This window comes from Salvia miltiorrhiza, chromosome 7, assembly GCF_028751815.1.
Source record: "Salvia miltiorrhiza cultivar Shanhuang (shh) chromosome 7, IMPLAD_Smil_shh, whole genome shotgun sequence".
Lineage (NCBI taxonomy): Eukaryota > Viridiplantae > Streptophyta > Magnoliopsida > Lamiales > Lamiaceae > Salvia > Salvia miltiorrhiza.
Window position 1 is genome coordinate 41,280,040 of NC_080393.1, and position 24,159 is coordinate 41,304,198.

Sequence of the window (24,159 nt, forward strand, 5' to 3'; positions counted from 1 at the left end):
AGTCAGTATCGGTTCTCTAGTGGAATGAACTGATATTTATAAATTAATTATGGTCTGGGCTGACCATAGATAAATTAATTTATTTGAGGCCCATCTTTATTCCTTGTATCTGGTCTCTGGACTGGCCCAAAGTCTCCTAGCCCTAGAAGAAGAGAAGGAACGCCTATTACAGATTTCTAGGCGCCACACGTATTTAATTTTAATTAAATACAGCTGTCAGCTCTCAGGAAAACAGACTGATAAAATTAGGGTTTTGAGAGCTGTGGGAGGCGCAGGAAAACGTGTGGAGCATTCTCTCTTGGGACTTTCATAGATCGTTGTCCATCCAACGGTGAAAGCTGAGCGGGATACAGTTCAGAAGATCTGAGCTGGAGTCAGATTTTCGCAGGAAACCAAGTTCTGGCAGTCTCCGTAAAACGGCCATAACTTCTTCCACAGAACTCCGATTCAAACGAATCAGGCGGCCACGGAAAGCTCTCTCAAAGACGCAGAAGTCGTATTTCTGGGCGAAATACGATTTGAGGACGTTTGAGGCTTCAAACGAAGGCTTGAAGCTGACTGGTCTGTTCAGATACGAATCTGCGAATTCTTCTGAATTCTTCAGGTATTTCTGAACTCCAACGTGCAGCTGTTAAATTCATAGGAGCATGTTAGGATTAATCGTTGTATGATAAATTAATAATAACCAAGAAACGATCATCGGACAAAGCGGAACGTTAATTCAGTTTAATATTCCTTCAGTTACTAGAAAAGTGAGAGCATAAAATAATGTCTAGTTTTGATTTATGATGATTATACCCCTTGGTTTGTGGTGATTATGGAGGTGTTGTTAGGTGGAAGATGGAATTTATTCCATGCTTGAATGGTGAAGTCATAAGGTTGGTGTAATCAATTTAATTTGAGTCACTTAGCCAAATTTCCCCACCTAATCCAATGCCCCTACATTAGAACCCGATATAAAGACCTATTTGATCCTACCCTTGGCACACTTTTAGCGATGGAGACTTGAGACGATTGGCAAGCCTATGGTAAGTAATCTACATTGCATGAGTGTCGATGAGAGATACACGTCATTTTCCATCAATTGTGAGTTGAGTGAAACATTTTTTCTTCAGAGTCAATTGTTGGAATGTCAAGGTTGAATTTGCCATTGATTATTCTTGTTGGTAATTATTGTGTTCATGTGTTGAAGATTTGAGAGAATTCAAAAGTTTTATTTTTCCGAGGCATCGATGATCCAATCATCTTACCCATTCGTGTTTATTGTTTTGTTCTTCTCGTTGTTCGAGGACGAGCAACATCTTAAGTTTTGGGGAGTTGATAAACACTCATTTTGCATGGTTTTTATGGTTTATATTCTGCGGTTTAAGTCGATTTTACGCCCATTTTATTATTATTTGGAGTTCATTGGCTATTATTTCATGATTTTACGGTCGGGTGTAGTTTTGGCTGTTTTGATGCAGAAATGAGTGGTACTGGAGCATGGAGCGTAAGGAATATGTTTAAGAGAAGAGTTTTGAGAGAATCGAGCCCAAAAATCGAGAAAAGACAAAGATTCTGAAGTCGGGGCGAGAAGGAGGAAATTCGGCGGTCAAAGGAGTTGACCGCCGAAATTTGGGCAATTGAGGAACAAATTCGGCGACCAACTCAGCGACCGCCGAGTTGGCCGCCGAAATCCCTGGATTGGATTTATGCTTGATGGAGGAAAAACTGGCGACCGCCGTTTTTCGGCGTGTTTTAAGGGCAGATTCGGCGACCTGTTCGGTGACCGCCGAACGGGCCGCCGTTTTGGCCGCGTATTTTGAAGTTTCCGCATTTTTACGCTTTTCAATGTTATTTTCGATTTTTAAACTCTTTGTTTTACCCTAAGACTATAAATAGGTCCTCTTTTGACCTATCTAGGGTTCCCAACTTTTATTTTAGAGTTTCATAGCTTTAGTTTTCATTGCTTTTCAATTCTTAGAGCACTGGATTTTGATCTCTGCAAGAGTGAAGATTCAAGCTGTTACATTCAATTACTACGGTTTTATATAATTTAGTTTTTGCAATTGTTTTCTTATTTACTATGTTTATGTTTTATTTTACGATGTCTGGCTAGTTCGTTAATCTGAACCTAGGGTTTGTACATAGTTGATTAATTATGTGTTTATGATTTATTGATATCAATTTGCCTTCCAACTTGTGATTCATGATTTCTGGTGCTTAGTTTCTTGTCAATTACCTGATCAATAATTTACATGTTTAGCTGTTCAGTTTGAGTCTTGAATGTGATAATTGTTCAGGCGATTCAGAAATGCATGATATACTGTTAGCCTTGAGTCTTGAATGCGACAGGTGAAGCTATAGGAAGTTATTTTTTGTGTGCTATTTGGAGTTAATTTATTCTTTGGAGTCTTGAATGTGAAAAGGGGTAAATTAATCTACGTTCATAGCTGTTCGTTAGAGAAGCTTGTGAATAATATAGTGATCTTTCATCAGGGTTGGATTAAAGTGATAATTGAATCAATAGATTAAATACATGTAATTGATTAGTAAAAGTACATCCCTAGGGTCAGAGTCTTTTATTATTTGAGTTTTTATCCTATTTTATTTGCTTTGATTTGATTTAAGTTTTATTCTTCATTCTTATTTGAGTTTGCCTGAATATTACTAGAGTTTATTTAGGATTACTTAAAGTGATTCACTGTAATAGTCCTTGTGGATACGATACCCTGCTTGCTATTTTCGTGCTACAATTATACTGTTTAGTTGCAGTTATTGTTGTTAAGAAATTAGCGACCAACCACGATCACAAATATATCTTATAGTTCACATGAAAGTCATTCAAATAATCTCACACAATATAACATAATGGTCAATCAAATATTCCCACTCAAACGTAACATAACAATTAGTCAAAATCTCACGTCAATTTAATCGTCTCACGAATCCGACTCTTTTTCTATAGAAATATTTCTTAGCTCTATTTCTAGTCAGGTATCATATACACTCTAGACCATCTAAAAAAATAATTATGCTTCCTCTATCGGAAACAGAATCTATATCCTCATCTCGGTTCAATCAACATCTCTATCAAAACTCATTTCATCGAAGTAATTCACTCACTAGCTCCATTATCAGAATTCCAGAATACTCATATCTCAGTCTATTGAGAAAACTTAATCCCGGTCTTAAGCTATTGCTAATATCTCAGTGCTCATAATAGCATCTCGATACTATCAATCAAAGGGTAAAAATACGGGGTGTTACAAAGAGAATGCCGAGAAAGAGAGAGGATGATATTTTTTTGAAATTATGTAGTGTTTTTGTGGGTATTTTTTTAATTTTAATCTTAGTGGAAAGTTTGACATTTTACATAAAAACTGGCTATTATTTAAATTTTCAGCCGGTCTCCTGTGCGGCGGTCGCATGGGATACGACGGATTTTATCCAACCCGACCCACATCAACGTTTATATAAAAACTTTCAGTAAACAAAATCATAAATGTCTTGTGGTGCAATGGTAATGCTGCGCCTTCTTCTTCTCTTAAAGGGCAGGTGTTTGAATCCCCCTTGTCCCAATGTTCGTGGTTTATTCTCTTTTGGTTCTTTTTTCTTCCTTTTTCGTTTTTTTTTGGTTTTTTGTTTGTTAATTCTTTAGCTTTTTTTTCAGCTGTTTGCATGTTTCGGTTTTTTTTTTTTCAGTTTCTTATTTTAGGTTTTTTTTGGTTATTTTTTCTTACGACTATAAAGACTTAACAAAATAATTAAAATTATAGATTTTCGTGAGTAAAAATAATAATTTTCCGTGAAAAAAGTAATAATTTTAAAGTGTTACATTTCTTCATATGTATTATTATTTTTTATTAACAAATGTAATAATTTAGAAACATTACATTTTATTGTAATAATAATTACTTTTCATTACGACAATAATTACTTAACCAAATAGCTAAGAATAAAAGTTCTAGCCAATATTCCCTAAAAAAAAAAGTTCTAGCCAATAAAAATAACTTTACTTTTCTTTATATAAACCTAACCATTGAATGCTAAACCCTAGACCTAGAATACTAAACTCTAAATACTAAACACTAAACCCTAAAACTTGATTACTAAATCCTAGACCTACAATACTAAACCATAAACCCTGAATATTGAACCTAAACACTGAATACTAAACCCTAAATCCCGAATACTGAACCCTAACCAGATTATTTACATTTGTGAAGCCTAATATTTACTTTTCTTGTCCGAAATTAATGTATACTTAATTACTCTAATATAGGTATTTGGCTTATGTCAATATAAATACCTCATTTGATGAAATATTTTCTACAACCTAACCACTGAATACTGAACCCTAGACCTAGAATACTAAACCCACTACTAGAAAAACGCTCATAGATAACGGATAAAATCCGTTATCTATGAGCAAAAAAACCGTTGTGTATAGTGGTGTTATCTATGATACGTATCATAGACAACGGTTTAAAAACCGTTATGTATGTGAGAATAGATAACGGTACGAGACGCTCATACATAACGGTATGAAACCGTTATCTATAATGATTATACATAACGGTTTATACCGTTATGTATGAGGATTTTTCCGTTATGTTTTGTATTTTTTTTATTTTTTTTCCTATCATAGTTAACAGTTTTTTTTCTATACATAACGGTATGAAACCGTTATCTATAATGATTATACATAACGGTTTATACCGTTATGTATGAGGATTTTTCCGTTATGTTTTGTATTTTTTTGTTTTTTTTCCTATCATAGTTAACAGTTTTTTTCTATACATAACGGTATGAAACCGTTATCTATAATGCTTATACATAACGATTTATTACCGTTATGTATGAGGATTTTTCCGTTATGTTTTGTATTTTTTTTGTTTTTTTTCTATCATAGTTAACAGTTTTTTTTACTTTTTATAACGGTTTTTACCGTTATCTTTGATAGAAATACATAACGATTTTTTATACTGTTATGTATTTCAACTACAACTAGCATATTTAATATTTTTTCTCGATTTTTATGTTATTTATCTCAAGAAATAAATAAATAACTTTAAAACAACAAAATGATAAAATCACCAATAACAATATTATATATCATCCAAAATATTCATACATTACCATCCAAATGAACCAAGTATCAAGTACATATGATCATTGCATATTTCGATTCAAAATTGAAAGTACCAACTATGTTATAGCTAAAACGAAAATCTATCATACTATATGTTCTAGCACCAAATCCTCAAGAACTAGTTGATCAACCTGCTATGATAAATCTGCAACAACTAACTCAGGAGAGAACCCGACACACAAGCTCAACCTGCCAATAGAAAAATAATCCAAATAAATTATGTGGAATAAAAGAGTAGCTCCAAGAGCTCAATGGTCAAGTCCACCTTCAATCAAGAACATTACAAAGTACAACAAATTAAAAAAAAAAAAAGGTAACGCAGACAAAACCATATAACACATTCTATCATGATAATTCATATAACCTTTGCGACAAAACCATATAACACATTCTATCATGATAATTCATAGATTTTCAAAAAATCAACTTGGACATTTACAGAAATAATTTATGAAAGTAAACATTGTTCAACCTTTAAGAATGGAAAGTAAACATCTCGCACTTTTCACGCAAGTCGCAAGTTATAAAGGTTGAAGTGAAATCCAAGAAATACTTTTATCTAACCAAATGAGTTGAGTAAATTGAAATTTTTCTCACTATAAAACTGGGAATGGTAGAAAATCTCATCATCTGACCTGTGAAGTCTATAGAGGTTACGTACTCTTCTATCAGCATCAGGTGACAGGTATTTGCCATCATCTCTAGAGACTTTAGAGAACACATAACGAAACCAGATTGAGGAAAAGAATAGTATGCACATTTATAATTCCTCAAAACAGATGTAGGCATTTCCTAACCAAATGAGAGAAGTTTACCTGTACTCTGAGCTTTCCTCAATAAGTGGTTTGCATTCCTCCCACGAAGATAGCACATTTAATTCCTGAGATAAAGTAAATAAAATGACAGATTAAGCTAATTTTACAAAAACATACTGGGACAAGAGTAGATCGAACAAAATATAGTATCCTTCCACCCTCAAGCACACCTCACATACCTTAATGGTGCTCAATTTTTCAGTGAAATCTTTGGCTAGACGTTTACGCTTTTTAACCTCTTTCTCTTCTTTCTCTTTAGCACGATCAATAAGATCTTCGAATACTAGCTGCAATCTCACATAGACGCATTTAGAACTCTCAAAGGAAATGCAAAATTGACAGCCTAGCTTTTAATGTCTGAGGGAATTCAAAACATGGCACATGGAGAATATGAGCAAATCTAAACATGAACAAAAAACTAAAATTCTTGAGAAGAATAAGATTTTGACTGTAAAGAATCCCCAATTTAAAATTTTCCGATCTCCAATATCATGAGTAGAATAATGAACCTAGAAGACTGGTAGAGAGACAGACAGGCAGCACACTCACACACAAACACAGAATGGAGGTATTAACTAATATACTGGTAGTGGCCATTGTGGCTAATTCAATTAGAATATGGGTGTTAAAGAATCCAGATCTCACATTCTATAGCAAAAACAATTAGACAGCCAAATTTATCTATTGGTGGCAGAAAATGATTGTGAAATCTTTGTTAGGAAAAATGAGTAGGGACAATTGATACCTGCAAATTTATGTCAGATATGGAGGACAAAACAGTGTCATCTCCAAAAGAGGACTTAAAGTCTTCAAATGTCCTACGTTGAAGCAACTGTTATCTAACAGCAAGAAAATAAGCAATATATTAAGGTTCAAACTATGAACACAACAATAGACTGCAGGGAAGTAATGGAAGTCCAAACATTCTACCTTTTCCTGCTTCAAAACATCCTACAACAGAAAATCACGTCGCAATGTCCTATTTAACACTAGCTCTCGCCTTTAGAGTTTAGACCATACCCACTTCCCAAATCAGCCATACACTGTATGACTGAAGGTATCCAAGAATCAGCTCATGACTTCTCTATTGCCTAGGGGTACTTCCGACTCTACATTATGGTTTTTGACTGAGCTTCACCAAACAAATGATAATTCATCTAAAATACTTTGTCTCAATCATCACCTGATTGAAGCTCACGGGCAAGTACTTGAGCGAGATGTTGCCGCTGACAACGGAAGCGCAGAAAATCAAGCTGAGTAATAAGCAAGACTCACTAAGATTCGAGTAAAATTCATCACACAGCTATACACATTATACAATAACAGAGTAAAATTTGAAACAAATTCAAGCAAATTTGAAATTCTAATTCCAAAAACTTAAGAAAAAGCCTACTGTAATTCTAATTCTGAAAGAGAGGGCTTACCGTGTGTGTGCGGTGTGCGTGAGTTGCCAGTAGACAGACGGACGGCGGTCTGAAAAGGAAGCGGCGCGGCAGATCGTGGAGGCGCGCGAAAACTGGAGTCTGGAAAACCCTAGCCCATCTTTCTGACCCGTTTCTTCTCTTCATCACAGCTAGGGTTTGAAAACCACAAATCCCAAATATGAAAATCCATGAATTAATCCCAAATTTGCAAATTTATAACATATAAAAATTAGAAGAACAATATTAGAGAAGAGAAATGACATAGCGGGATTAAAAGTCAAGCAATAGAAGCCATGGCCACAAATCTAGGATTTGGCGTCAATATTCCAGGAGCAGGCGGTGCAAGTCAGAGCGAGGCCGACCGAGGTGGAGCGAGGCAGAGATTGCTGGCAGGGTGGACGGAGGCTCACAAAGGAGGCGTGAACGGAGGTAGACCGGAGGTACGGCAGACCTGGGGAAAGCAGACGGAGGCTTAGAAGACCAGGGCACGACAGACTGGAGTAGTGGAGTGGCGGACAAGAGAGAAAGAGAGTGTTAGGGTTTGGTTGGGTGGGGAATTATACGCTGATTTTGGGGCAGACGGAGGCAGACCGAGGGCGCGATGGACTGGGGGAGCTGGATGAAGGCGCGGTAGATGGGGGGCGCGGCGCGGCGGACTCGGGGAAGGCGCGGCGGACTCGGATTTGGGGGGAGGCGAACTAGAGAGAGAATTGTTAGGGCTGATAGTATTTTCAAATTTTAGAAACGGAAATCTTTTTCTTTTTTCTTTTGTTTAATTTTTATTATTCAATTTTGGGTATTTAGGTTTCTAATAATATTTTCAGATTTTATTTAAGTGTTATTTAATAAAAAAAATGTTATGAGTTTTTTTTATTTCTCAAAGTCTATATTTAGGAATAAATTCACATTTTAGGATAAACAATTTATTTGTTATTTTTTAATATAATATAATATAATATAATATAATATTATTTTTAAAAAAATTAATAAAAAAAATTATATATAACAGTTTTTAGAGACGCTCATACATAACGGTTCAAAAACCGTTGTAAATGACTCTTATACATAACGGTTCAAAAACCGTTGTAAATTACTGTTATAAAAGATGGTCATAGATAACGGTGGCACAACGGTTTTGTAATACCGTTGTGTATGCAACTTATAGATAACGCAAAAACATAACGCATTTGTTCAAACCGTTATCTATGCATTTAGACAACAGTACATAGATAACGGATTTTTGCAAAACCGTTATCTATTCCTAAAAGTGCGCTCATACATAACGGTTTTTGAAAAAAACCGTTGTCTATTCACTGTTATGTATGTAAACTTTTGTAGTAGTGACCCTAAATACTAAATACTAAACCCTAAAACTTGATTACTAAACCCAAATGAGAATATTTACTTTTGTAAGGCCTGACATTTACTTTTCTTGCCACAAAAGTATACTTACGTTAATATGGATATTTTGCTTATGTTAATATAGGTATTTTGCTTAAAAATTCAAACACTTAATTGATTGAGTTTAGATTCATAATTAAATAATTATTTTCGATTAGTATATGAAGAGGTTTAATATACATATTTAATTATCAAACAGTATTACTTTTTCTAAAAGTAATGTTTACTTTTATTGAAGATAAGACTTACTTTTGCAATTTATAACACTTGAAGATAAAAACAAATCTTAATATTCGAAATAGGAATAGACATTGAATTACTACAAGACATGATGTTTCCATTTTCATTAACTGTAAGTGTTACTTTTTTGAGAAGTAACATTTACTTTTCCTAAACAAAAGTATTACTTGAACAAATATTAAAGCGAAAACTAGAAGTACTGGTACTAATCATCATAGCTGCATATTCAAAAAAATTTCATAATTAGCATAAGAACTCCAATTTATATTTTCTAAACCCTAAATCCTTTTCACTAAATCTTGAACCCTAATAGGATTATTCACTTTTAATAAGAATAAGATATACATTTGTTCGCACAAATGAATACTTATGTTAATATAAGTATTTACATTCATTCAATATAAGTATTATATTTTCTAGACGCAATGTTTACTTTCACTGAAAATAAGTATTACTTTCCCTATTATTAATTAAAAAGTGCAAAATACTAAGAAATTTGAAATTTAATTTTGAAAAAAATCAATTTTACATTTCATAATACAAATATTTACTTTCAATCAGTATAAGATATACATTTGTTGGCACAAATGTATATTCATATTAATATAAGGATTTAATTTCATTTAATATAAATTATTATATTTTCTAAACCCTAAACACTAAATTCTAAACCCTAAACATTAAACACTAAACCCTAAACACTTGATTGATTGAGTTTAGAATATCAGATAAATTACTATTTTCATACATTATAAGTATAATAGTAATTTAGAAGCATTACATTTCATTGTAACAATAATTATTTTTTGTTACGACAATAATTACTTTACTAAATAGTTAAGAATAAAAATACTAGCGAGTGAAAATAATATTACTTTTCTTCATATTAATAATTATTTTTTCTTATCAAAATAATTACTTTAGGAAAGTAATTAAAAATAAAAGTTTTTATCAGTAAAAATAAACATTATTGTTAAGAAATATAATATTTCCAAAATATTACATTTCTTTATAATAATAATTACTTTTTATATAACAACAATTACTTTTTATTACGTTCAAATTTAATTCTCTCTTTTCGAGATGAGTAATCAATCGGAATCATCCTCCTACACATTATCATATCACTCCCAATTTATAACTTTTATTGCACAGCAATATTCATCCATGGTGGAAAAATTAGGCACTAAAAACACACACTAAAATATGAAATTAATGAAAATGGACATAGATAGCAGCAATAAAATATGCTACATTCCTATTTATACAATGTTCACAACTCTACAATTCATCATCAAAGTCAATAAATCATAAGAAAAATCTTAATGAAAAGAAGGCCGACGTGCGCTGGTGAAATCATCCTCATCGACCTTCTCGCTGATCTTGACGGTGACTGGTGTGCGCTGCCGGCTGGGGGAGGCCGACGGCGGGCCAGATCTTGTCGGACCAGATCCAACGGCGGCAGCGATGGGGAGGATCTGGCCGTCCTTTTTTAGGATGAAGGAGACGCAGCAGGCGAGTACCACGGCTTCTTGGAGAGACGGCGAGAGAGAGAGATAGAAGGGAGGGTGTGGCGACGGGGCGGCTGTAGAAGAAGAGGAGAAGAAGGAGATCCGTTAGGGAGAGGAGGAGAAGAGAGGAAGAAAAGAGGAGAGTGGTCAGTAGTCAGGGTTTCAGAATAAAACCCTTTTATATTTTACTATGTTGGGTCGGGCCGGGTCTGTATTCGGGTCCGGCAAACCCGTCGCATACGAAGCGACCGTATGCACGCAATAATTTGCGTTAAATTTTTTATTTGAGTGAATAAATTTTTAATTTATTATAAGAAATAGGCTAATTTGATATATTGACTCTAATATGTATGCATAGATAAATTGTTACAACAATGAACAAGTCATCACATTAGAGTGTAGCTCAAATCCTCAAGCTTCTTATTTTAATTGATATCTGGACTAATTTTTTTTTTTTTTTAATATCTGGACTAATCTAATGTAAACTAATTTTCGGCGACTCTCTCAAATTATCCCATCAAAATCAAAATATCAAGTCCAGAGATGTGACAGTTGTATATATTTCTCCTTGAATGGATTATTTTGAGATCTGATTCGGTCTTTGCACAACAATCCGTCCTTAATGTTGGGCACTTAAATTTGACTATAACCATTATCAAAAATTTAATAGTTACTTGTTAGCCACCAACCATTAATTAAGTATATGATATAAAAATAGTTAGTAATAATTTGCAGGGGACGAAATAAGTGAGTTAGTTGTCATATGTTACAAGCTCAATCTCCTCCTATAAGGATTATCGAGCGTGATTTTTTAGGGGACAAAGGCAGCATGATTTATAGAGTATTACATAAAATCATAATATACCCCAACATATAGACATGAATTATTACATATATATCTTCCTCATACAGTCATACGAAGAATTAAAGAAAAGGAAATGTTATAATATGGTTGTGAAGAAAAGCCATGTAAAAGGACTAAGCTGCAAATAACAGGAGTTGGAGGGCTTATGAGCCATTATGGGAATTCTGTTATAACAGAATTCACAGTTCTATCAGCTCAACCATCGGATCTTTCCAACTCATTCTCAACGGCTGGATTCAAGTGCAGATTTGATTTACTGATTTAGATATGCTCTTTGTAATCTGCAGTTTTAAGGGGAATATTATTTTTCCTTTAGCTATCAAAGAAGAGAGAGTTTTTGAGTGAGAAAGTGAGTGAGTTCTACTGTGATTTTATAGCTCAGTGTTGCTGCTGTTACTGCAGTGTGTTTTGTACTCATCTTCCCTCATTTTGATAGTGAATAAACATCAAGTGTTAACCTTCCCGTGGAGTAGGATCTAAGGATCTGAACCATGTAAACCCTTCTTGTGTTCTTGCTGTTTTGTTTTGATTTCAATCGGTGGAATATCTGTGTTGCTGTTGCTGTTACATTTGTTCACAGGAAACGACAAGGAAAAGAATTGCAATACATTACTAAAGCAATTTATTCCAATGCGCTGCTATATATTGACAGTTTAGAGCTTCAGATGATGCGAAACCAAATTAAAATAATGATGGAAATTCCAATGGCTCCAAATCTCGGAACAAAAAAGAGAAGGAAAATTAAATAATGGCGCCGCGAGTTGCGTCGGTTGAACGCGTTGGCGGGGACGGCAACAACGTTACAAGAATCAAAGTCTAAATTTCTACGTTTGACAAAGGTGGGAATAGTTCTTCTTTCTTTACCTTTTTGCTTTTCTCCTTGTCATATATTTTTTGTGACTTTTAAAAATATGTATATTTTGTCATTTCAGATCATCTATTAAACATATACTCCCTCCGTCTCACAAAAAACATGAACATTTATAAGTGGTACGGGTTTTAAGAAATACTAGATAAAAGTGGATTGCGACTGGAAAATGGATCCCACTTTATGAAAAGTAGAGATAACAAATAAAGGGATTGTGGTGGGGTAGTATACAAAAATAAAAATATTAATCTTTTATAAGACGCCCCAAAAGGAAAAAATATTCATATTTTTGTGAAACGGAGGGAGTGTAATTTTCATTTTCGAACACTACTCGTGATAATTCTATTAGGTCCGAAGGGTCTCGAATAAGTGTATGGGAGGGGGGGGAATACACCTATAGGCTATTTTTCAAAACGAAACTTGAAACACAAACTGACACAACCTTTTCAGTTAAAGGAGTTTAGTAAAGTTTAGGTTGATGACTGATACTTAATACTCTTCAGTAAGGAGTTATCAGTTAAGTCTGAGACTTTAACTGATACACGTAAAGCTTCAGTCAAGTTTGTTGAACAGAGAGATGTTATGAATCTTACTGACTATCCGAAGATTAATCAGTTAGACTAATAACACATGCAGCGAAAAAAAAATTCTTTCGAAATAGCCTGTGAGTTTAATCACGTTGTCAGAGATTAAGTTTCTCTTTGCAGTTGATGAGTTTTCAGTTGGAGAAGGTTTGAACACAAATAAGAAGGTAAAAACTGAAAGCCGTAAACAACACAGAGATTTTTACGTGGTTCGAAAAATATTTCCTACATCCATGGTCAGTCGATCACACTGACAAACTTCACTGGGCATGTGCTTACGGGTGCACAGCAAACCTAGACAACTAAAGATCATATCTTCAGTACCAACACACCTGGTTGGATTTCTCACTCTTAGCGGACACCGGGCACTAAGATCTCTTCGGAGACAGAGCACTGGTCTGAACTCCTTTACAACTCAAACTCTCAATTCGGTAAGTTGAATAGAGGTTCGAAAACTTGCCAACTAGATTACAAAGAACAAGTTCTCTGCAATCAATTATACCTAGGCTTTGGATATACAATATTTGCCTAAGTTCTAAGAGAATGTATGTAATCAGTAGTGACTGATTTTGGACTTTGTGATTCTCTTCTTCAATTCATACTTTGGAATGGCTTTGAATGCTGAGTGACGAATTCGGCAGCGTTTCAGCTTATGTAGTTGAATCGGTGAAGATTGAAGTGATCCTCGAGCTCTATTTATAGGAGACGTCTTAGGTTCAGTCCGAGAAAGAATGTTAACTGATACTTGACTTTAGTAGCAGTTCGCTGAATCCACGTGGCCCTGCATTAAGTGATCAGTCGTAACTGATTCTTGGACTGATCAGTCAAATATCAGTATTTGACTCTGCCTTAATTCGTTACATAAGTCGGCATCTTCAGTCTTCAGTCATCCGGTCTTCTGTCTTCAATCTTCAAAATAGTATCTAAACTAGAAAAAGAACTCTAACACTTGAGTTCGAACAGTTCTAGTCTATTACAAGGAAAATTTAAGGATTTTGGTATCATCAAAACTAGGATTAGGATATTTCATTTATTCTAATCCTTGAGTTTCTTCAGGGTGTTGGCGCATTCAGATTGAATATGACCAAATCCATGGCATTCATAACATTGAATGCTTGACATAGAAGAATTTTTCTCACTCTTCATATGGTTCGAATTTTGAATATTCGAATTATTGAAATCCTTTTGAGTGCCTCCTTTCTTCTTGAACCTATTAAATGCCTTTCCAAATATTTTAGTAAATAAGGCAAACAATTCCACCATATCATCTGTATCAAAATTCGTCATCTCTGATTTACTGCTTCTAGATTTAGCTGCAAACGCAATACACTTCTTCTTACCAGATTTTTCAGATCTGAGGTTCATCTCGAACGTCCTCGGCGATCCTATAAGTTCCTCAAGTTTCATATCGGAGACATCATGAGCTTCATCGATAGCAGTAACTTTATAATCAAACCTTTCAGGCAACGGATTTATGCCTAATTGTTCTTATTCTAGGGGTTTGATTGTGCTAGTCTGAGTTAATTATTCTGGAAATTGGTGCGTTTATGAGTTTGTTTGATGTGTTGTAGGAGATTCTGATAAAATAGGAGGAAAAATACTATGTTGGATATATTTGATCAGAAATTGCTTATTTGGGCTCAAAGTTGTGCCCAGCGCTGATAATCACTCGCCAGCGCTGACAAGGCCGCAGCGCTGACAATCCCTTGCCAGCACTAACAACACTCCCCAGAGCGGTCAAGGCAGCCAGAGCTGACCTAACTCGACAGAGCTGAATTTCATTCGCCAGAGTAGATTTACATAGCCAGAGCTGACCAAACTCGACAGAGCTGAATTTCATTCGCCAGAGTAGATTTCCATAGCCAAAGCTGGCAATCACTCATCTACGTCGCTAGAGCTGGTAATCACTCGCAAGGCCGCCAAAGCTGCCTACGTCTCCGGAGCTGGCAATCACGCGCAAGGTCACCAGCGCTGGTAATCACTCGCAAGGCCGCCAAAGCTGCCTACGTCTCCAGAACTGGCAATCACGCGCAAGGTCGCCAGCGCTGGTAATCACTCGCAAGGCCGCCAGGACTGCTTCAGAGCTGGCAATCACTCGCCAGCGCTGCCGAGACTTGCCGAGCACCTTATCCCTCGCTGCAATCTCCTATGCGCGCACGCATGTCTTGCAGTCTATAAAAGGGTTTAACTGCTCTTAATCATGATTATTTTCCGCCTCTGGCACCAAAAACATTTAGGGTTTCTTTTCTAGTTTTTAGAGTTCTTTGAGTTTTCTGAGATTCTGTTCTAGTTAGCTTTCAATTTTCGTTTTGATTTAATTTTTCGTTTCAAAGTTGTAATCAGTGACAGTGATTCCATTCTCGCAACGTTGTTGGTATTTCTTATTTACTTTAACCAGTTTGAATCTACACGAATTATGTTGCGCTTTCACAATTTCATTTATGTCAAATTAGATTAGAAGTTTTTATTTACAGTTATTTAAATTGTTAGCGTAGTAGCTTTTAATTCCTAGTAGCCTTTACTTTATCATTTAAGTCTGCCTAGGGTTTAATAGTTTATTTTTGCTTCGGTACTTTTGTTTTGTTCTTTTCTGCCTTGTTATTTCTGAGTTTAGTTTTAAGTTGAGCTTTCAATTACAAGCAGTAGTTTAATTATAATAATCAAACTTAAACTTTACTGCTTTCGATGTGATACAATTAGGTGCCCTGTTGAATCTTCCTTGAAAGACGACTTGGGTTAGCTTACACACTACAATAGACCTCGTACGATTGCGAGTCAATCTAGCATAGTGTTTAGGTTGAGTCAAATTTTGGCGCCGTTGCCGGGGAGGATTTTAGGCATTTTAATTGTCACTTTATTTTCTGTGTTTATTTGCTTTGTTTATTTTTCTTTTTCTTGATTCTATCACTCTCTCCCTCCAGTGCGTTTAATCCGTGTGTTAAGTGCTGTGTATGCAGGGATGCCGTAGTCTGAAAAGAAAACTAGTGTCTCCTTTGGACAACACTAACGCGGGTGTTTTCAGAAAGAACTACAGCAAAGAATTATTTGAAGAACGAGAGGAAGGATCTGAGTCTCACTCTGAGGTCAAGGCAGCCAGAGCAGACGCTTTCTACTCTGACACCAGTTTGGAGGATACAGCAGACTCTAATTCTGATCGTTCAGAGCAGTCCTTAGAAAAGGAGAAAGAAGAGATGGCGCAAAATAATCCTCAGTACATGGGAGATTTTGCGCGGCCTATTATTGAGGCTACCAGTTTCGCCATAGTTCTGCCTCCCGCAGTCAGAAACTATATTTTGAAGCCTAATGATGCAAACGTTATTCCTTTATATTATGGGCTGCTTAATGAAGATACGCTTAAGTTTGTCAGAGATTTCTGTACCCAAGTGCAAACGTTCCCGCTCCTCAATATCACAGAAGATCAATTGAAGTTGAAGTGTTTCTACTATGCGTTAAAGGATAGAGCAAGGCCTTGGCTGTTGTCCCTGCCACCAAATTCGATCAATACTTGGGGTGAAGCTTGTGAGAAGTTCATGCTCAAGTTTTATCCAAATCATAAGATGCAGGAAATTCGTACACAGATTATGAATTTCATACAGGGAGCAGATGAGCCTTTTCATGAGGCTTGGGACATATTTCAAGAGCTCCTACGGCAGTGCCCTCAACTTCAACTTCCACATGTGATGTTGAGTCAGTTCTTTTATGATGGATTAATGGATAGTACTGCCGGAGGAAACATAGCCCGAAAGACAGCTGTGGAGCTCAATCAGATTTTTCAGACGTTACCGGAGAGTTCTCAGCAGAAGATAATCCGTGGGAAACGGGTTGAGACAAGCGCAATAGCACCGACTGGCGAGCTGCAAAAATAGGTGGCTACACTTATGAGAGAAGTACAACAGCTCAACATGAGCAAGATGGAAACTCCTCCTGTCCCTGAGCAGAGTGTAGAGCCTTGTGGAATCTGTGGTGATTTTAGCCATGGAGTAAATGAATGCAATAGAATGGGAGATTATATTCCAAAAGGTGAAGCTGAAGTATATGCTGCACAAGGATTTTAAAGCAGACCGCAATTTGGGCAGAATTATAATCAAGACCAACAGAACTTCAATAGCGGGTGGAGAGGTCAGCAAAATTTTGGGTGGAGAACTCAAGCTCCAGGAGGAAGTCAAGGAAATCGATTCCGTAGACCACCTCAATTGGGATATCCAAATCAGCAACAAATTTTTCCACCGCAGCAGAAATTTTCTACGCCGCAGTAAAATTCCTCTGCACCGCAGTAGAATTTTTTCCAACAGTATCCTGATGCGTCTTCAACTTTTGGGCCATTTGGCCCTGTTTTTTCCCTTTGTTTGTGTAAGAAATATGGTCGGAATGGGCATTACCAGCCCAGATTGCAATGTCATGTTCACCAACATGGAGCCTAGGCGCAGTACCTCTCAAGTTTAACTTGGAGTATGGGAACCCAAAGCAACCCACCTGGTCTGAGTCAAACCCGAAGAAGCAACCCGCCTGGTCTGAGTCAAACCCGAAGAAGCAATCCATTTGACCACAACCAACTTAAGCAGACAGCCAGAGCCAAGAAAGGAAAGTAAATCATGAAGATTTGACGGAAGAGTGCAGAAGGATGGAGAAGCTTATAGAAGAATCTGGAAGAAGGGAAGTTTGACTCAAGCTTGCAGCTGGAGAGTATCTTCAATCTGATCAATTGGAGATTGTGCTAAAGAAGAAAGAAAATCTCGATGAAGATATAGAACTGCCGCAGCTAGGGTTAGCCCCATACCATTCTGCAGTATAAAAGGAATGAGAGGCGCAGCGTGAAAGAGCTCTTGGCCCATTGAACTTTTGCTTTTACATAGTTTAGTACTTTTGATTCCTGCCGATTTGTGGCATCTAAACATTTTATATTTTCAGTACTTTATTGCTTTCATTTTCAATTCAAGCAAGGAACAAGATTAAGGCTCGTGGCCTTAGGTACTTTTTTCATTAATTCAAGTATTTCCCTTTTGTTATATGTTGTGCTTATTTCATTTTGCATTTATGTTTACTACTATGTGTGAGTAGCCCTTTTGGTGAGGTTTAAGGGGTTGAAATAATTGTTGTCAATATATAAACATTCGTGAGGCGTTTGTTCTTTCGGTTGAGTCTCGTGGTTCCAGACAGATCTGTGTCAAGCCATGGACAGTAGGGGGCCTAAAGGGTGATCTCCGTTCGGTAAAACACTGTTCGTGTTAAGCAAAGGCCAGGGCATACCAGGGCGTGATAATCGGTATACCCATGACCGAGTAGCTGAGCAGCGTCAACAAAATGCATTGTAGATCCGGAAGGTAAGGAAAGGATTGATGGGATACATGTCCTTCCTCAGTCTTGGGCTTCTCTAGAGACTACCCATCAACTGTGACGAGGCATAAAGCCATGGTTATCAAACGGGGAAAGCAACTACTGCACCGTAGCATGTCTATGACTGGTCGGCTGACTAGCCGAAAATGGTTGTGTCCAGGAGGCATGTGTCACTTAAAGTGCGGATTTGGGGACCTCGGGAGAGAAGGTTGGTGAGCGTCATACTTGGTGAGTAACGGGTATGACTACTACCTAAGGAGGAGTGAAGCACTGCCTTGTGACCGGGGAATGTGTGACCTTCGGACCAAGTGATCGCAATGGAGTCAACCATCCTAAGTGTGAAGTATAGCCTCTTGAAACGCTCCAATGTCTTTGGGCCACACCTTGAGTCTATACGGATCATGGACGGATCATCAGTATGCCTATGACCGAAATAAATATTGACAACAGTTATGACCTAACCGTAAACCTTACCCCTTGTTATTATTGATCTTTGTTTAGTTTCTTGTGCAGAGTATACAGATTGAGACTTGTGACACCTCAGTTTGTCGTTAGAAAACAAAGAGATTCCTCACTCCCTGTGGGATTCGACCCTATACTTGCTACTAAGACTTATTTCTAGTTGCGAGAAGTAGGAGCGTGTACTGTCCGTCTAGGGCATACATAAGTAGTTTGATCGTACCGCACGACGGGTGCATGTCAAAATTGGCGCCGTTGTCGGGAAGTGACGTGCAACAATTTTGTTCTATCCTCATTCCATTTTCCGCTACTGGTGTATGCATGGAACTCGTCGAGCAGCTAGAGCATTGGTGTTTGACCCTAATATTGATCGAACTGAACGTCGACTACGCGCAGGAGCACGGATAGCGAGACGCGAAGCTATGGCAGAAGCCGAGCAGGCGCAGACCCTCAAATAGTTGGCATACCCAACTAATCTCAACCTGAGGCCCAACGGGATTACCCTACCAAACAACCCGTTTGCACCTCGTCGGTATGACCTGAAGCCCTCACTGCTTCAGATTTTTCCAAAGTTCAATGGTTACCCAGGAGATGATCTACACACTCATCTCCAAGATTTTGAGATGACGATCATGCACCAGTCAAATGATGAGCAGCAAGACTATGTTAAATTGATACTCTTCCCTTTTACCTTGGTGGACAATGCGAGAAGATAGCTGTATGACCTACCCGCGGGCAGTGTCACCACTTGAGCACAACTGCAACTAGGTTTTCTTGGAGAAATTATTCCCAGCATCAAGAGTGGAGCGGATGAGATGGGATATCCACAGTATAAGGTAAGATGGGCTAGAATTCTTCTATGAGTACTGGACGCGATTCAAGAGGATGTTGAGCAACTGTCCTCACCATCAAATTTCTCCAAAAGATCAAATGGAAAGCTTCGTAAAGGGCATGCGGAGGAATGATCGCAGTTCGGTCCTGGCAGCCTGTAATGGATCATTGATGAGTAAAACTCCAATGGAAATCTTTCAACTGTTGGGCACCATGGCAGAAGAATCACGCGATGAAGGGCATGAAAGAAATCTGGAAATACCGAGAAAAAGTGAAGAGAAAGAGGAGATATCCAAGCTGGAGAAAACTATGGCAAAAATTATGAATCAAAGAACTTCTTTCGGGTCTGACTATACCGAAGAAGGTTCATCAGTGTGGCCTTTGCGACGCTACAGGGCACCAATCTGAAAACTGTCCTAATTTCGGTGAGGACATTGTTGATGTTAATGCTATTGGTGGACATGATGGGAATCCACGTAAGTATGATCCCTTCTCAAACACTTACAATCCGGGATGGAGGAATCATCCTAATTTCAGGTGGAAGCAAGATGGTTAACCCCAGCAGTAGAACAACATGGGAGCACCAATGCAATGCCCACAGTATAATCAAAACCAACATCAACAACAATACCAGGCAGGACCACCACAACAATACCACAATCAGAATCAACAACAACTTTCTTACCAACCACCACATAGAGAGCACCATGGGAGGAAGCTATAGAGAACATGGCCAAGAAGAGCGAGAAATTTCGCAATGAAATTCGCGCTGGTATGAACCAGACCAACCAGCAGATTAGTCATTTGACTAAAGCAGTGGCCAAACAGGAAGAGAATGCCGGTAAACTCCCAACCATGGGGATCAACCCTAGAGAACATGCTCAGGTCGTTCTAACCAAGTTTGCAGAAGGAGAGGATGATGAAGGAGAGTTGTTGGCCGAAGCTGAACTGATCCAAGGAAATCTAAAAAAAGATGGTGATGGTCCAACCGCGGAACAGGCTGGAGGTAGCAATCTAACCGATGCACCCTATCCAGGACGCCTGAGACAGAAGGCCAAGGAGAAAGAAGCAAGTGAAATGATAAAGATGTTCCAGAAAGTGGAGTTAAGCATACCCCTACTTGATGCCATCAAACAAATTCCAAAGTATGCTAAATTCTTGAAGGACCTTTGTTCGAGAAAGGTGAAGATGGAGGAAGAAGTCTGATATGTGATGGGTGAAAGTGTTTCGGCTGTGATCCAACGGAAGTTACCCACAAAGCGGAAGGATCCGGGAATGTTAACCATTCCGTGCAACATTGGTGGAACAAACATTGATAAAGCGATGATGGACTTGGGAGCTTCCATAAATGTGATGTCATTGGCCATTTACAAGAGGTTGAACATTGGGGCAATGAGAAATACCGGTGTGGTCATACAGTTGGCCGACAGATCCAATGCCTATCCTGAAGGAGTGGTAGAGGACGTACTGATTAAAGTTGGGGATTTGATCTTCCTAGCCGACTTTTATGTTCTGGACACCGGTCCAGAAACTGGAGAGAATGCTATATTATTGGAAAGGCCATTCATGATGACCACTGGAACAAAAATTGATATGAAGACCGGAATCCTTAACATGTGAGTTTGATGGAGTCCAGGAAGAGTTCAACATCTATGAAACCATGAAGAGAAAGCAAGAAATGGAAACGGTGGACATGATCGATGTGTTTGAACCCCTAGTGCAAGAACAAGAATTGGTTTTGGTTCAGGGGATACGACAGAAAAAGTAATTCAGTATGGCCTAACCGATTGAGATGCAGAGCATATGGAGGATGAGGATATGAAAGAAGCCATCATGGAGCTTTACTCTCTCCGAGAAAGCACTTTGGAAGTTGAGATGGAAGTAGATCAGAAAATTAAAGATATGATCCAGGAAGTCTATTCAGTTGGGGGGACAGCAGCAGGCAGACCAGAGTTATTGGTTCAGTATGGGCAGAACGAGAAGCTTCTACCTTCTATAGTACAGGCACCCGTACTGGAACTCAAGAAGTTGCCCAAGCATTTGCAGTATGCTTACTTGGGTCCTGACAAAACACTTCAAGTGTCGCAGCCCGACATCTAGCCAGTGATAGCGTAGATTGGGTATCGATACGACTAATAAAATGATAGGGTAAAAACAAGCGAACTAGAAGACTCATCAAGCGGAAGTTACTAATAATTCAAGTTAAAGCAATAAAATATCATCAAACTTAATAGAAACATGGTCGGCTTCATACATTCAAATGTATCAAGGTTCTAGTCAACGAAAACAAAAGGGAGTATAGTTAAATATTTACAATGATTCATAATGTTCAGGGTAGCACAACATAACGTGATCAGACTATATGTATGAAGACATATAGCTGAGAGTAACAATCCTAATTAAGTTCATAGCTAGTCTTCAACTAATCACACTACCGTATAGGAGTAAAATACGGTACTAAAAAGGTCGTCTATGAACAACAGCCCTCCAGCGATCCCCCAATCTCTCTCTTTGCTCATCCTGCACATTTAGAAATACATGCACGGCTGAGTATAAAATACTCAGTGGACATAAGCCGAAAATAAACAAGCTCACTCTTAGAGCTATACATTTAACTTGCCATTTATACATCACACAGGGGATTTTCCTTAAAAGAACCTGTGTAAGCAATTGATAAATTATAAGCATCATAAAGTAATGAAAAATAGACTGCAGTCATAAATACTTAGCATGTAGTACCACTTCTACAACTTATCATCATCATGGTACTGAGAAGTAGGCCTCCTTCTCAAGCACCGTAACCGGCCGACCTGACAGTCGGCTCACGGTCATTTCTGACCGGCCAACCCGGTATACAGCTCACAGTTACCTCCGTGTACACAATCCCGCCTTTGGCAGGATCCGAAATCGTTTCATCCGTAGAGGGTAACATACAGGCTCGTCGTCATCAAAATTCGGCAAGTTAATTAGTTCAAACATCAATTTATCATCTTAAAACTTATAGACATCATCAAAATCATCATTTAGAAAGCCAGTAATAGGGGTATTAGAAAGTAATGCCCACCTGGAAATTTTAGCTTTGGTCCTCGTACTTCGGAAAAATCCTACTTATGCCCTTGACTCGTGTCTTCAGATATCATCGTTGACATAGACGATTCATGTAATAAAATAAACGTCAATCAGACAAATCCTCACTAGGTTTTCTATTCTCATCTAAGTACTAGTCTTCCCTTCTCATTGTTTCCTTGTAACTAATCACTCTTTGTAACCAAAACACTCTTATAATAATACTTCCTAATTATTCATTGATTCCATTATCAACCACATACCAAAGTTTTGTGCTCTGTTTTTGTGTTTGTTTTAAGTCTAGATCGAGTCTTTTTCCGTGTGTTTGTGTGGTTTGGTCGCCTGGGAGGGCATAGTTCAATGACAGGAATCAACTTGCGTAGAACAAGCCAAAACGCCAGAGAAATGGAGTATCAGAGGATTCACAACGAAGCGCCAGAGAGATCCGTTCCTCTGGACGTAAGAGCAGAGGAATCAGCTTTGTCAGAGAAGTCAAGCTACCAGCGGGGAAACAAGTCCTCTGAACGACAGAGCAGAGATCATTCCTCTGGATCCAGCGGGGAAACAAGTCCTCTGAACGACAGAGCAGAGATCATTCCTCTGGATCCAGTGGGGAAGCAAGTCCTCTGACCGCCAGAGCAGAGAAGTCAAGCTGCCAGAGGAGTCAGCTTCGACCAGAGGGATCCTCCGAACAGAGAAGTCAAGCTGGCAGAGGAGTCGACCAGAGCAGAGAAGCCAAGCTTCGCCAGAGGGGAAGTGAGTCCTCTGGATGCTTCGCCAGAGGGGAAGTGAGTCCTCTGGATGCTTCGCCAGAGGGGAAGTGAGTCCTCTGGATGTTTCGCCAGAAGGGAAGTGATTCCTCTGGAATCTCTGGAAGCTAGCGGAAAAGCGATTCCTCTGACGATAACAGAGTCCTCTGACCAGAGAGATCATCCGAGCAGCAAAATTCTCTGAAGCACTCCAAGGGTCAAAAACGCTGTCACCTCTCGTGAAAGAGGTATGTGCCAGAAGCAAAGGGATTGTGGAAGCAAGATTTTACCTTATGCCCAGAAGTACCGCACGAGAGCTGGCAGGAGAGAGGAGCCAGGAAGGAAAGAAAAGACAGAGGCATGACAGACAGACGAAGAAGAAGAGCAAGTGGGAGTCCGAGAAAGGAGGAAGGCGGTAGCTATCCAAAAGAGATCGATAAGGCCAAACCATAGCCTTATCTAAAAGAAAACATATCTTCACGAAGATTAGGTCTGAAAAAGGATACGCATCTCCATGATTGCATGGATCCGGCCGCAAGTCATGGGCTGGGCCTTAAAACCCTAATGACTCCTATAAATACCCGAAGAGCTTCACAAGCTAGGGGTGCCGAAATTCCGTCCTGTTGTGCATCGTTTTGAGAGATATAGCTAACCCAGGCTGTGGGCAATTTCTTAGTACTTTACTGTTTTATGTTTTGCACGGCACTTTCGGCCGTAGGTACTTTCATTTTCATTTAAGTCATTTCAATTCCAGTTATGTTTTCCTTTACATCTTCTGTTTGTGTTATTTACTTTATGTCTGGCTAAGTTTATATTCTGATTTGGGTAAGATGATCTAAGCATGAATGAATAAACTTGAGAGGTCTAATTTGAACATA

General features: G+C 38.1%; 1 protein-coding gene and 1 long non-coding RNA gene across 3 annotated transcripts; one reads left to right on the plus strand and one right to left on the minus strand.

Annotated features, from left to right (window-relative positions):
- Positions 1 to 5,082: 5,082 nt before the first annotated feature.
- Positions 5,083 to 6,790, minus strand: LOC130992973 (uncharacterized). Of its 2 annotated transcripts, XR_009091532.1 has the most exons (5): positions 6,695 to 6,790; positions 6,129 to 6,236; positions 5,950 to 6,014; positions 5,770 to 5,842; positions 5,083 to 5,323 (listed from the first exon to the last, which is right to left on the minus strand). It is a non-coding gene; the product is annotated as an uncharacterized LOC130992973 (long non-coding RNA). The 2 variants fall into 2 exon arrangements; XR_009091533.1 differs by lacking the exon at positions 5,770 to 5,842.
- Positions 6,791 to 20,678: 13,888 nt separating this feature from the next.
- Positions 20,679 to 21,086, plus strand: LOC130994223 (uncharacterized). The gene has a single exon (XM_057919259.1). The coding sequence runs from the start codon at positions 20,679 to 20,681 to the stop codon at positions 21,084 to 21,086; it is 408 nt and encodes a 135-aa protein (XP_057775242.1).
- The last annotated feature ends 3,073 nt before the right edge of the window (positions 21,087 to 24,159 follow it).

What these genes read in the sequence shown, in the direction of transcription:
- LOC130994223 (XM_057919259.1), top strand. Translation starts at nt 20,679, where the DNA reads ATGGGTGAAAGTGTTTCGGCTGTGATCCAACGGAAGTTACCCACAAAG.